Raw genomic sequence first — 14,812 nt, forward strand, 5'->3', positions numbered from 1 at the left:
GAGGCTGCGTGTCTCAAATTTTACCCGTGTTTTAAATTTAATGGCTCTGGGCCGGGTTTCCAAGGGCTCGGGAAACCTGGCAGCTGATGGGAGGCAAAAACGGCCAGATCGACCAGGTGAAATCCTTTCCACCACTCCTTTAGGGGCAGGAGGAGCAGGAGTGCTTCCCCCCGGCCCACCAGCCCACCCGTTTACCTCCCCGCGATCGGCCAATCAGCCCCCCCCCCCCCCCATTCCATGATCGGACCCCCGTGTTTGAACCTGCCCCCGATCTCTCCTGCCCCCCCGATGACTCCGCACCCCCCCCCCCCCCCCCATTTCTCTGCCACCCCCTCACCCGGTGTCTCCCCTCCCTCCCACCCCGATGATTCCGGACCCCCAAACCTATTCACGACTCCCGACGCCCCCTCCTCCCGACCCACATTCTCTCCCTCCCTCCATCCTCTTTGCTCCCTGGCCGTGGCCTGGTACCACAGGCCTTCCTGCCTGACAGTCAACCAGCCTCTCAAACCGGCTGGCTATGACAGGGAAAAGGAGCCCAAACATTTGAATCAGGTTCTGCCGATTTAAATGTCCTTCCGGGTTTCTCGACAGCTACACCTCCCCGCCACTCCTTTGCCGCATCCCCATAAATATCGAGGTAAATAGAATCGTAGGCCCCAATATTAACCTGGAGACGGGAACACGGAGTGCGAGGGTGTTAGCGGGTGGCGAGTGGACAATCGTCATTTAGATAAAGCTTCCGGGTTCCTCGATGGAATGCAGAGCCTGCGGCTGTGCCGCCCACCCGCATAACGCAATTACCCGTCCACTATTTAAAGGGAAGATTCCCTCTGTAAGGGAGGCTGAGGGAGAGGACATTGAAAGGATGACTGGCAAGAGAGGGAAGGTGGCCCACAGGTTCAGCGATGCATCTATGGGGGTAATGCTGGGCGCTGTGCGGTCAAGGATGGATGTGTTGTTCCCCATTAGTGAGAAAAAGAAACCTGCGGCGCCAGCCGAAAGGACCTGGATTGAGGTGGCTGAGAAACATAGAAATATAGGAACAGGAGTAGGCCATTCAGCCCCATGAGCCTGTTTCGCCATTCAATGAGATCATGGCTGATCTGTGACCGAACACCGTCCACTGGCCTTGGCTCCATATCCCTTAATACCTTTGGCTCGCAAAAATCTGTCAATCTCAGATTTAAAATTATTATTTGAGATAGCATCTGCTGCTTTTTATGGGAGAGAGTTTCACACTTCTAAAACCTTTGTGTGAAAAAGTGTTTCCTAAATTCTCTCTTGAATAGCCTGACTGATTTTAAGATTAAGTCCCTTTGTCCTAGACTCTCCTACCAGTGGAAAAGGTTTCTCTCTCACTACACTGTCAATTCCTTTTAAAATCCTAAAACCCTCAATCAAATCACCCCGTAACTTTCTATATTCCATGGAATTCAAGCCCAGTTTATTTAATCTCTCCTCATAATTTGACCCTCGAGCCCTGGTGAATCTGCGCTACACTCTTTGCAAGGTCAATATATCTTTTCTAAGGTGCAGTGCCCAGAACTGTACACAGTACTCCAGATATTGTCTAACCCGGGCTTTGTACAGCTGTAGCAAAACTTCCTTCCAGTTATATTCTAGCCCTCTAGATATAAAGGCTAACATTCCATTAGCTTTTTTGATTATTTTTTGTACCTGATTACTACATTTTAGTGATCTGTGTACATGGGCCCCTAAATCTCTTTGGATCGCCACTGTTCCTAGCTTTTCACCATTCAAAAAATACACGGATCTATCCTTTTTTGATCCAAAATGAATGACCTCACACTTGCCGGTGTTGAAACCATCTGCCACAGTTTTAACCACTCACTTAATCTATCAATGTCTCTTTGTAATTTTATGCTCCCATCTACACTACTTACTATGCCAGCAATCTTTGTGTCATCAGTAAACTTGGTTGTACGGCTCTCTATTGTGTTATCTAAGTCATTAATAAATGTAGTGAATAGTTGAGGCCCCAGCACAGATCCTTGAGGGACACCACTAGTCACTTCCTTCCAATTCGAGTACATACCCATTACCCCTATTCTGTCTTTTACAGCCTAACCAATCTCCTAACTAAGTCAATAATTCCATCAGCTTTAATTTTGGCAATCAGCAGCCAAGTGTGATGCCCAGGACATGGATTCAGTGAAGGAAACAGTTCAATGACTTGACTAGGTCCGGAAAGGTCAGGACACTTCCTTCTTTACCCATCTTCTGCAATGCACCACCTTCCACTCCCTCTTATCCATCCTACACCAGTCATACCACCCCTCACCCCTGCATTACTTTCCTCACCACCAATCACACTGGTGCACCGCACCACCTCTCACCCTCACTCCTTACACATCCTTACCTGCTGCCAGTAAGCCCATCCTCATTTCATCTCCTCTCAGATGCGTAACCTGCACCTCCTCTCAGCAAACCTCCTCAATTCACACTACAGTCAATCTCTGCAAACGCATAACAGCCCCATTCCCTTTACATCTGCCTGATTCTCACTTTCACTGTGTGCACTACATCCAGAGGAGGCACATATTCTTGCTACCCATTCATAGGACTGTCCTTCCCCCTTTGCAGGAGAAGAGTGAAAAATGCCAGGAAATGTGAGGGCCAGGACTGCCAGAGGACCACCAGACATAGTGAAAGTGACCCCTGCAGAGGAGGAGACACTCGAGATAAAGGGCACCTGCAGCACCTTGAGCATTGGTGATGGTGAGCTTGGTAGACCACCCAAATGGCCTCCTTCTGTGCCATAAATTTTCTATGATTCTATAAAGTACCTGGATATGCACCTGAAGTGCCATAACCTACAAGGCTACGGACCAAGTGCTGGAAAGTGGGATTAAGCTGGGTGGCTCATTTTCGGCCGGCGTAAACATGATGGACTGAATGGCCTCCTTCCGTGCCATAAATTTTCTATGATTCGATGATTCTAGGAGCGGGTGACTGCATTAACCTTTCACTCTCTCATCTCTGACAAACAAAATTCACCTTCAGCTGACATCAACACATCAACCAGTATGATCAAGTGCTTTTTAGAAACATAGTAACATAGAAAATTTACAGCACAGAAGGAGGCCATTTGGCCCATCGTGTCTGTGCCCATCAAAATAGAGCTACCCAGCCTATTCCCACTTTCCAGCACTTGGTCTGTGGCCTTTTAGGTTATGGCACTCCAAGTGCATATCCAAGTACTTTTTAAGTGTGATGAGGGTTGCTGCCTCTACCACCCTTTCAGGCAGTGAGTTCCAGATCCCACCACCCTCTGAGTAAAAAATGTTTTCCTCAGTTCCCGTCTAATCCTTCTACCAATTACTTTAAATCTATGCCCCCTGGTTATTGACCTTTCTGCTAAGGGAAATAGGTTCTTCCTATCCACTCAATCTAGGCCCCTCATAATTTTGTACACCTCAATTCAAATCACCCCTCAGCCTCCTCTGTTCCAAAGAAAATAACCCCAGCCTATCCAAACTTTCCTCATAGCTAAAATCCTCCAGTCCTGGCAACATCCTCGTAAATCTCCTCTGTACTCTCTCTAGTTCAATCACATCTTTCATGTAATGTGGTGACCAGAACTGTAAGCAGTACTCAAGCTGTGGCCTAACTAGTGTTTTATACAGTTTCAGCATAAGCTCCCTGCTGTTATATTCTATGCCTCAGCTAATAAAGGAAATTATCCCATATGACTTCTTAACCACCTTATCTACCTGTCCTGCTACCTTCAGGGATCTGTGGACATGCACTCCAAGGTCCCCCGCTTCCTCTACACCTCTCAATATTCTCCCATTTATTGTGTATTCCCTTGCCTTGTTTGACCTCCCCAAATGCATTACCTCACAATTCTCCAGATTGAATTCCATTAGCCACTTTTCTGCCCACCTGACCAGTCCATTGATATCTTCCTGTAGTCTACAGCTTTCCTCCTCACTATCAACCACACGGCCAATTTTTGGTTCATCTGCAAACTTACATTTTCCCCCTACATTTAAGTCTAAATCATTAATCATTAATATATACCACAAAAAGCATGAGACCTAGTACTGAGCCCTGTGAAACTGGAAACAGCCTTTCAGTCACGCAAACACCCGTCAACCATGACCCTTTGCTTCCTGCCACTGAGCCAATTTTGGATTCAACTTGCCACATTCCCTTGGATCCCATGGGCTTTCACTTCTCTGACCAGTCTGCAATGTGGGACCTTGTGAAAGGCCTTGCTAAAATCCATGTAGACTACATCAAACGCACTACCCTTATCGACCCTCCTTGTTACCCCCTCAAAAATTTCAATCAAGTTACATGTGCACATTGAGATCTTCTAAGTACCATTACTAAACCTTCACCCTTCCTTCTTTCCTCCAGGTCCCTTACAGGAAGAACACCGGTCCACAGAGGAAAAAGATTCCTCGGAGGGCTTCATCACTCCCGAGGATGCACAGTCACGCACTACATGCATTGCAGGCACCAGCGCAGATACCAGCACATCAATTGGGCGCGCGACTCAGTTAAATGGGCCAGTACCAGGGGCGACTCACAGTACATGTGAGCAGGAGCAGATAGTGGTGGCAGGGACAGCCGAGGCGAGTACGGGCCAAAGGCTGCCGTCCTTTCTAAGCTCTGCTCAGCAGGATAGAGATGCAGAACCCGGGTGGCCAGCAATGAATAGGAGAATGCTGGAGGCAAAGGAACAATTGTGTGAGGTGTTGGCAGTCCTTCAAAGCACTCTTTCGACTATGGCAGGGAGGATGGTGGAGTCCACTTCCATCATATGTGGGGTAATGTCGCAGAGGTTCTCAACTCTGCAATCTACCATGCAGCGTGTGGCCACCTCCATGGAAATTGTAGCCGGGTGCTCACAACAGTAGTCACTGCTACCAGCCATTGTAGCCTGCCTACAGGCTTATAGGGCCGCTATGCAGGCTCTGGTCTCCAACTTCTGTTCCACCTTAGACAAGTTGGTTGCCAGATTAGAATGGGGCTTCAAAGATGTAACTCATCTCCTCCAGTCTACTCTGCCACAGACCTGCTGGACTGATGTGGAACTGCCCCATGGGACAAATGTTGATGGAACGGGTGAAGTTCGTGTAGAGCTCTCTCAGGGCATTTGCAAGTCTCATCCACTGTCACCCCCTCACCAACACCCGGCATGGTGCCTGAAATCTAGTTGGCCCAGACTGCCCCTGCAGAAGTGGAAGAGGAGCAGTCAGTGGCAGGGCCCTCATGGGCTCCAAGACCCTGAGGTTGTCGGCTGCGGTCATCTCCGGAGACTGAGAAAAATACACAGCAGCCTGCCACCAGAGGTTCTGACGAGGTGTCATGAGCCATGGTAGAAGGGAGTATCCCTTGTCCCCAAACATCCATCCTTTAAGACTGCTCCCAGGGTGAAACATGGTGAGATTATTAGACTGTCGTAATATGAAGGCATCATAGCAACTCCCTGAGTATTGGTCACATACCTGTGTGAACCTCCTCTTGTGGTTGTAGATGCGCTGAACATCAATTGAGTGGAAACTCTTGTGGTTAACAAAGGGGGGTGCCTTGATGGCTATGTGTGTGCAACCTATGGCACCCTGCACTTGCGGAAATTCAGCTGGGAAGGCGATATGCTGACTTGCCCTGGCAAATAACACATCAGTCACCTGCCTGATACATTTGTGGGTGATTGAATGCGACATCCTTGATATGTCCCCTGTGGCAACCTGGAAGGATCCAGAGAGGTAAAAGTTGACGGCGGTGGTCACTTTCCATGCCACTGCCATGGTATGGCCGCCAGATCCTGCAGGCAGGAAGTCTTCCTCAAGGAGGCTGCAGAGGTCCGCCGCCACCTGCCTTCCTGCCTTAACACTCGGAGTCTTCTGAAGCACCGCTCCTCTGGCAGGTCAAGGAAGCTGAGCCTTTGACTGTAAGGTAGGTATGGCCTTGTGTGCACATGCCCCCTCTGTTGCTACCTTCACAGCTGCCCATCTATAACTCCCTCCTCAGCACGCCCCTTCTGCTGGTGCTCCTCTTCCTCCTCCTCTTCTTCACTCCAATAGAATGCAGCTAGAGCAGCACCCTCAATCCAATTCTCTATTCTCCAACAAAGAATATCAAAACCACAATCCGAATCAAACAGTTAACACAAAATCACAGCCCCAAGGAATTGAGAGAGCTCCTGTTTGCGCTGCAGCTTTATTCAGATTGGGACTCCTTTACTTTCACCGCACTACCCAAGTTGCAACCAATCCCGCCAGGATTACCCTGGTGACCTTGCCGGCCTGTGTGTACTCTGTGCTGCACCAGTTAAAGTAACATCAGGGTCCTGATTGCATCATAGAACCTCGATTAACAAATATTCATGAACCTCCTGCTTCTCTACAGCGGGAGACTGGTCGACTCCAAAAATCGGCGCCGATAACTTCACGGCGGCTGGTGACGTGGCGGGATCACGGCATTTTAACCCCTCGTCCGACCCTTTCTTGCCCATTGGAGGGGATGGGGTGGGTTAAAATCGAGGCCATAGAATCATAGAGCACAGAAGGAGGCCATTTGGCCTATCGTGCCTGTGTTAGAATCATAGAGTGATACAGCACAGAAGGAGGCCGTTCGGCCCATCATGCCTGTGTCAGGTTAATTGATACCATTATTAATCTAGGTTGCTTTAGTTTTAGCTTTGTAATGTCAATTCAGTTCTCATGTACTGCTAGGCTCAGTAACTCATCCAAGTCATTCTTTGATGTCAATATTCAGTGTTTAAAGAAAAAAAATAAAATCTGCTGGAAAAAATGAAACGGATGTTGAAGTTGACCCCAATTTTTTTAATCGTACTGACTTTTAAAATAGGCCCCGAAGATGAAGTTCCTGACATACAGTGGACAATTGCATGCATGTTGCTATAACCATTGCAAAATTAACTTTATGTAATTTTGAATCAATTGCTGTTCAATTACAAGTACTGCAGATTTAGGACTATGAAATCAGTACAGTGTCTCTAACTAGAATTTTTGCTACGTATTTACTTGGTGTCTTCGTCTATTCCAATTACACCCCAAGCTACGCCTGCTCCATGGTTTCCTGATTCAAGACTCTCCTTATCATTACCTTTGCCCAGGTCATCTTCCTTCTCATGAACCACCATAGTACGTCCAAGAATTGAATGCTTTCCTGACAGGCGAAGAAGTCGGTCCTCTATTTCAAAACGGGCTGTACCATTTTCATCAGCTTCTATGTTGCCCAGGTCGCCTACATGTCTCTTTTTATCTTGTGGTGCACCATGCGTTTTATTACAGGGGTTGAAATGAGGTCCTGCACTGCCACAGCCATTAGAAATGTCTCCAAAAGTGTGTACGTGAAACCCATGTTTTCCAGGAGTCAATCCGGAAATTTCTCCCTTTACAGTAGTCTTATGTCCACCTTCGTCTGCTTTCAAAGTGATTGTTCCAGCAACGGAACCATCACCCTTCAGAAAGCAAATAGCCTTCGTAACCTCCATAATTTCCCTATTCTGCCTCTTAACTGTTGACTCTTTAAAATAGCTATCCAATTAGTCCCACTCTCCTGCTCTTTCCCCATAGCCCTGTAAATTTCTATTTAATGCTTTGGTTGTGGTGCAGTGTGCTTTGCAATATATAGGACTCCACATGGATAAAATTAATTTATGGAGGTTAAAATGGTGTGTATTATTTTTATATCACTGCAGTTACATGATGTTGGGCCAGATTTTGCTGTAGCAGGGCATCTAAATGACAACTGCCGTTAGTTAGACTTGTCTCTGCACCTTTCAGTTCAAAAAAATTTGCCCACAAAGTTACTGAAAGTGTGAGCTGATAATGATACAGCAAGGGAAACAAGGCATCTGGGACCCGAGTGAATAGGACAACCAACAGGGTATCTCATTAGATCCACACACTGTGGATGCTGGAAATCTGAAATAAAAACAGAAAATGCTGGAAAAGCTCAGCAGGTCAGGCAGCATTTGTGGGGAAAGAAACAGAGTTAATGTTTCAAGTCGAAGACCTTTCGTCAGAACTGGATGAAGTTAACAGTTTTTAAGCAAGTACAGAGCCAGGCAAAGGTGGGGGGTGGCGGAGGGAGGAGAGGGACGAACAAAAGAGAAGGTCTGTGATAGGATAGAGGGCAAGAGTGATTAAATGACAAAAGGGATGATGGTGCAAGGCAAGGATGATGAAATGGGACAAGTAAAGAAACAAAAGATGGGTCGAGAGGAGCTGTAAATGGCAACAGCAGAACCATTACCAGCACCTACTGTCCCACAAAAAAATGGAAGCAGTGGTTATGGTATGAAGCTATGTCAAAATTTAATATGAGACTCACCTATATAAGCTTGTCATGCAATAATTATACAATCCAGTCACTTGGTTCTCAGTCTGTGAGCAGACGGTCCCCCTTAAAAAATTCAGAGCCCCTGGCCTGCATCATGTTTTATCAGCAGGTAAGGTTTTATTTCAAATATTAGGTTTCTCTTCTCCATTTTTTACAGTTTTATTGTAATTTCAGTTATTTTCCTCATACCAAGAAATTATTCAGCCTTCATCCAAATATTTCCCTTTTGAATTTTAAACTCAAGTTGTCTTTTTTCCCTTTAACTTGTTATGAGTCCGCCTACCCATAAATTTTCTATTCTTATCCTCTTTAAAGTCAATGATACATATATTGCTGCCAGCATGATGAGTGACTAAGAAATATTGCGGTAGATTTTCAAATTACCGCGCGGGTGTAAATCTGGCATCGCAGATCAGCTGCCCATTATAGAAACTGCCCAATTTTCATTTCCACTGATGATCTGCAACACCAGTTTAACTGTAGCACATCGCATACCCATTGTTTCCAAGGTATTTTCTGGATGTCCAGATGCAATCCTAATAAAGTGAAAAACCTGACAAGAGGTCATAAAAGGGCTCGATGATGTGAAGAAAACAATCAAGTTTAAGGTTGCATTCAACCGTCAAACCAGCAGACGAACTAAAGGAGATCCACAGTGGACAAAAGAACTGACAGATTCAGAGAAGAAAGTGGTAAACAGAAAAGCTTGCATTGAGTAACACCTTATCACATCCCTCTGAAACAGTCTCAAAGTGCTTCACATACAACACAATACTTTGAAATTGAATGATTGTCATATGTAAGCAAACATGGCAGCCATTTTGCACAGCAAGATATCACACACAGCAACGAGAAGAATGACGCGTTAATCTGAAAACGATGGGCGCTAAATTGGGCCGTGTGGCGCCCGTTGTTTTGGCGCTACACGGCCTCGCTGACATCCAAGATGGCATCTTGGATGCGCACGCATGTTTCCAGCATGATGTGCGCTGGACGCCATCTTGGTATAGGAGATAGCGCAGGCGCAGATAACGAACGCTGGAATCATGTAAAGTAGGGAGAAAATGGCTTCAATCAGTGTGCAATGCTGATTTAAAGTGATAGACACCCTTTTGGGACTTAACGGTCAACTCAGCGCACAGTCTTAACCCCAATCATCTGAACGTGTCTGAGAGTGCCTGGAGGATCCCCCACCAGTGGTATTTAAAGGGACCATGCAGGATTTACAGGTTAGTGGCTGGATTATTTCTTCTGGCTGCTGAGACATTTGTAACTGTTTCTGGGGGTCTCCTAGTCTTGAATACTAGGATGCGGAGACATAGCCTAACATTTAGAGCCAGGATGTGCAGGAGTGAAGTTAGGAAATGCTTCTACACGCAAAGGGTGGGAGATGTTTGGAACACTTTTCTGCAGATAGCAGTTGATGCTAGCTCACTTGTGAATGTTAAATCTGAGATTGATAGATTTCTGTGAACCAAGGATATTAAGGGATATGGGGCTAAGACGGGTATATGGAGTTAGGTCACGGGTCCACCGTGATCTCATTGAATGGTGGAACAGGCTCAAGGGGCTAAATGCCACGGCCACTTGCAGCTTTCTGATATGTACCACCTTCTCCTGCAAGAAAGCGGGACGTGTGTCTGGCTGATGTGCCTGTCATGGTTGAAAAGCTGCCAGTGTGTGTGGCCTGTGAGTTGTGGGTGGGCTGCTTGAAACAGTGGTAATGTGTAAGGGTGAGAGCAAGCATTTGGTTGGAAGAGTTGAGTGCTGATGGAAAGATTGAGTTTGTTGGTATTTGGGTGATAGGGGGTGTAGTGCGTGGTGCAGCTGGTGTGAGATGCCACTTGACAGTTGACCTTGACCACTCATGTCAAAGCATTGAACTTTTTCCTGTTCACGATGCTGTGCGCCTGGCATTGACTTCGTCCCCCGTTGCCTCCCACTACCTTTTGGATATATATCTGGAGGGCTTCTAGTTCCCCCCCCCCCCCACCTCACCCTGTGGATATAGGATGTCCCTCCTTCCGTCCACCTCTTGCACCAAGGTCTCTAGTGCATCAGCAGAGAACCTTGGTGCATGCACTTTCGCAGGCCTGGTACCAACTCAGATCGGCAGATTGGTGAGGTTTGGTGTGCAGATTGGAGGATGTGGGAATTAGTAGTACGTAACCTTTATTCAATGTTTTAATATAACTCATCAGTGTGTAAACATAGGGATGGGACCTGCATCTGTGTTTTATGTGTGTGTGTCTGATCTCCGTTCAGGCTCCGTGCAGACAGTAAATTGTTATTTTCAGCAAATAACAGGTACCAGCTACCTTTAAGAGATTTCTAAGCAACATCCTCCCGAAAAGAGATTGGGCTCCCCTCGTGGTGGAAAGTGAGAATTGCATTGATTCCATGTGCAAGGCCTCGAATGGACCACTGATTGCAGGTCAGCCCTCCGGCCGGCCGAAACTTGAGTCCTGCCTGCGCAGGGGTCATTGGGCGCGGGGTAATAGTGCATCACGCGACCCGCACCCAAAAATGGCCCTGATCCAATATTTTTTCCCCCCCTCGATGTATCCTGACTGTTGTGTTGAGAAAGTGTGGTTGAGATGGTTAATTCCTGAATTTGATAAGAATCTTCTTCATTGTTTCCTTTGCCCTCGATGATTGATTCATAATGTTGGCATTTATTAATAGAACATTCCAATATCAATGCTTATGTCATCTATTATATAATACGGTAGCTGTCAAAATTCAGTTGATGTTGGGTCATAATTTTCTGTCAAAGTAATGGTGAGGCTAATGGCGCTCCCCATTATTTATGTATAAATGAACAGCAACTTCAGACAAGGAGCAGATGCGCCATTAAATGCCAATATCCAAAAGTTACCATCTGAGTTAGCTTCACGAAAATGGCATTTTGCTGTCTGCCTCACCATTGACATGCATTGAATGAAGTTGCAGTATTTTGCATGATAGATATGAACTAAGCCCACCACAGATATTTAGGGCTATTAGCATACTTACCCTTTTAACGATGTGATAATTGCTAATTACTGCCAATCAACCTCACTGAAAATTAACTATTATAAGTATGGAGTCTCATTCCTTCAGGTTTTGAATTTTTCAGGGAGATTTTAAAAATGTCAATTTTAAATTACATTTTTTTTCCTACTTTTCCTTTCTGTCTTTTTTTCTCTCTCTCAATCCAATCTTTCTTTCCCACTCTTTATTTTTCTTTCTGTACCACATTTGACATTGAATGCACCCACTCTAATTCACCCTCCTTCTCAGTCCTTCCACTGCTTAATTTGCAATCCTTAAATCTGATTGGTTAAGGAGATACCCTTGCCATTTGCTTTCCATTCTCCGTCCCATTCCCACTCTGACCCCTCTGCCCTCGACCTCCTACACTGTTCCAATGAAGCTCAATGAAAGCTCAGGGAACAGCACCTCATCTTTCGATTAGGCACTTTGCAACCATCTGGACTCAACATTGATTTCAATAACTTCAGATCACATCCACTGCTCAGACAGCAGGAGCTGGAAGTGGTTCTGCTGTTGTCATTTACAGCTCCTCTCGATCCATCTTTGGTTTCTTTACTTGTCCTATTACCACCCTCCTTGCCTTGCACCATCGTCCCTTTTGTCATTTAATCACTCCTGCCCTCCACCCTATCACAGACCATCCCTTTTGTTCCTCCCTCTCCCTCCCCGGCTCTGTACTTGCTTAAAAACTGTTAAATCTTCAACTTCTTCCAGTTCTGACGAAAAGTCATTGATCTGAAACATTATCTCTGTTTCTTTCTCCACAGATGCTACCTGACTTGCTGAGTATTTCCAGCATTTTCTGTTTTTATTTTAGGGTTTAATTCAGTTTTGCCACATACATATTGTGCGATCATGGAGACGTCTATTGATCAGTTTCATTGATCAGTTTCATTACCTGCTCATTCATACAGCAATAATCAAAGAAGGGGGAACCGTACTTTCAAGAATTTCTCCCAGGCAATGCAACTCGATGGATCTCTTTGGATATGCAATGCCTATAACATCTGTATTGAGGCAGTTAATAATCAACAGAGCTTTCTAATGCCACATAATCAAAATGGATGCAAACAGAAATATATCAATCAATCTCAAACATTTGTCCAGGGAGATCTTCATCTGGGAAATCTGCCCCTTTAAGCATTTGGCTCAGTAGCAGGCACATTTATACTACCACCGGGTATAGCTAAGAACAGAGGCAGAGAGCAAATGGGCGGTATTCCCCACTGAGTGAAGGCAAGGAGGAGGTATTCCTCACCACAACAATGGTTGGGAGTTAGAAAATGTTTGGAGGCTTAACAGCAACAAAGGTTAAAACTAACTTTAAAAAAATTAAATCTCGGGACGTAGGCATCACTGGCAAGGCTGGCATTTATTGCTCATGCCTAGTTTGCCCTTGAGAAGGTGGTGGTGGGCCTTCTTCTTAAACTGCTGCAGTCCGTGTGGTGAAGGTGCTGTTAGGTAGGGATTTTGACCCAGCGACAATGAAGAAATGATGATGTATGTTCAAGTCAGGATGGTTTGTGACTTGGAGGCGATGATGTTCCCATTCAACTGTCATCCTTGTCCTTCTAGGTGGTGCAGGTCACATGTTTGGGAGGTGCTGTCGAAGAAGCCTTCATGAGTTGCTGCAGTGCAGGATGTAGTTAGTACACATTGCAGCCACGATACACTGATGGTGGAGAAAGTGGATATTTAAGCCAGTGGATGGGGGTACTGATCAAGTGGACTGCTTTGTCCTCAATAGTGTGGACCTTCTTGAGTGCTATTGAAGCTGCATCCATCCAGGCAAGTGGAGAGTATTCCATCACACTCTTGACTTGTGCCTTGGAGGTAGTAAAGAAGCTTTTATGGAGTCAGGTGAGCCACCTGCCACAGCATACCCAGTCTCTGACCTGCTCAAGAAGCCATGGCATTTATATGGCTTGTCCAGTTCAGTTTCTGGCTAACAGTGATTCCCAGGATGTTGTTGATGGAGGATGCAGTGATGGTAATGACATTGAATGTCAAAGAGAGGCGGTTATGTTCTCTCTTGTTAGAGATGGTCATTGCAAATGTTACTTGCCACTTTTCAATCAAGCCTGGATGTTGTCCATGTTGTGCTGCTTGCGGTCACGGACTGCTTCATTATCTGAGGAATTGCCAATGGAGCTGGACACTGTGCAATAATCAGTGAACAGCCCCACTTCTCACCTTATGATGTATGGTGAAGCAGCTGGAGATAGTTTGGCCGAGGACTCTGCTCTGTGTAAAGAAACTATACCTCCCAACACATACTCCAAAAGGTTGCACATGTGCAAGAGCCAGAACATTGGATGGCTATAGGGAATCACATTTATTTCAATTTATTTTTCTCCTTTTCTTGGCATTTATACACATTATGCTCCAAATGTAAGGCTCGAGTGGCATGGGCATGATCCCCCTCTGATTTTCCTCTTGGCCTCCACGTGACAGAGTGAAGCAGTTGAGATTGGGATTTCGGTGGTGGGGGATATAGAGAGATATACCATGCACTTTGCAGTGCTACAGATTGGTGCTCCAGCAGACTTCGCTATCAAGCTGCCGTTTAATTGAGATTCTTTGTCAAAGGTGAATCCAAAGGGGTAGATTTTCATCTTCACTGCCTGGGTGGTAATCCGATGGAGCAGACTGCCTACCCTTTGTAGAACCTGTCCGATTTTCAGTCCATCAATGGAATGAATTTTTTTTATCTTGAAGATAAAAAAAATGATCCCATAGTGAATTATTCAAAAACAGGAGAAAAGTCTCTAAAAGTCAATTCTTACGGAAAAGGCCTCATTGCCATTATTAGAAATTGAAAACCACAACACATGCTAACTGACGAAGGAATGGTTGACAAGAATCAACTTTAGAAATTAATTTATTAAAAATCTAAATGAGTTGATTGCAAGATGGCCTTGATTTAAGTGTGTCATTTGTCTTAGATTATAGCTTCACACGTTGTTCCAGATGATTACCTATGGAGATACTGAGCAGCTATACAATGGATATAAACATATGTATTCCATAAAATATTCATGCTCTTTATAATTATCACCCATATCCTCTGAGCAAATAATGCTACTTACATTTACATATTAATTATTAAACTATGTAAATGTAAAGTCAGTATCAAGAAAACATAATCAAGGTTGGTAGTTTATTTAAAGAGATAAAATCAACCATGTGGAAAAATGATTGAATAATACAGAGAACAAGATAATCTGTTAATTGTTACCAACATAAAGAATTATCGAATGCAAAATCCATTGGATTTGCTTCAGTAACTTTCTACAATGATCTTATCTCTCCTAGTACTTTAAAATTGAATGAAGAATCTTTTGAGGACATTGCCAGAACTGGGAATTCAGGTATAAATTCTAGCACCCACATGGTAAAGAATTATTTTGTTCACTATCACAATTTG

At 45.0% G+C, this 14,812-nt stretch overlaps 1 protein-coding gene across 1 annotated transcript; it reads right to left on the reverse strand.

The window, feature by feature from the left end:
- Positions 1–7,021: 7,021 nt before the first annotated feature.
- On the reverse strand, positions 7,022–7,498 carry LOC137307018 (superoxide dismutase [Cu-Zn]-like). Its single transcript, XM_067976364.1, has one exon. The coding sequence runs from the start codon at positions 7,496–7,498 to the stop codon at positions 7,022–7,024; it is 477 nt and encodes a 158-aa protein (XP_067832465.1).
- Between the last annotated feature and the right edge of the window lie 7,314 nt (positions 7,499–14,812).

Source organism: Heptranchias perlo, chromosome 3 (assembly GCF_035084215.1).
Source record: "Heptranchias perlo isolate sHepPer1 chromosome 3, sHepPer1.hap1, whole genome shotgun sequence".
NCBI classification, from domain to species: domain Eukaryota; kingdom Metazoa; phylum Chordata; class Chondrichthyes; order Hexanchiformes; family Hexanchidae; genus Heptranchias; species Heptranchias perlo.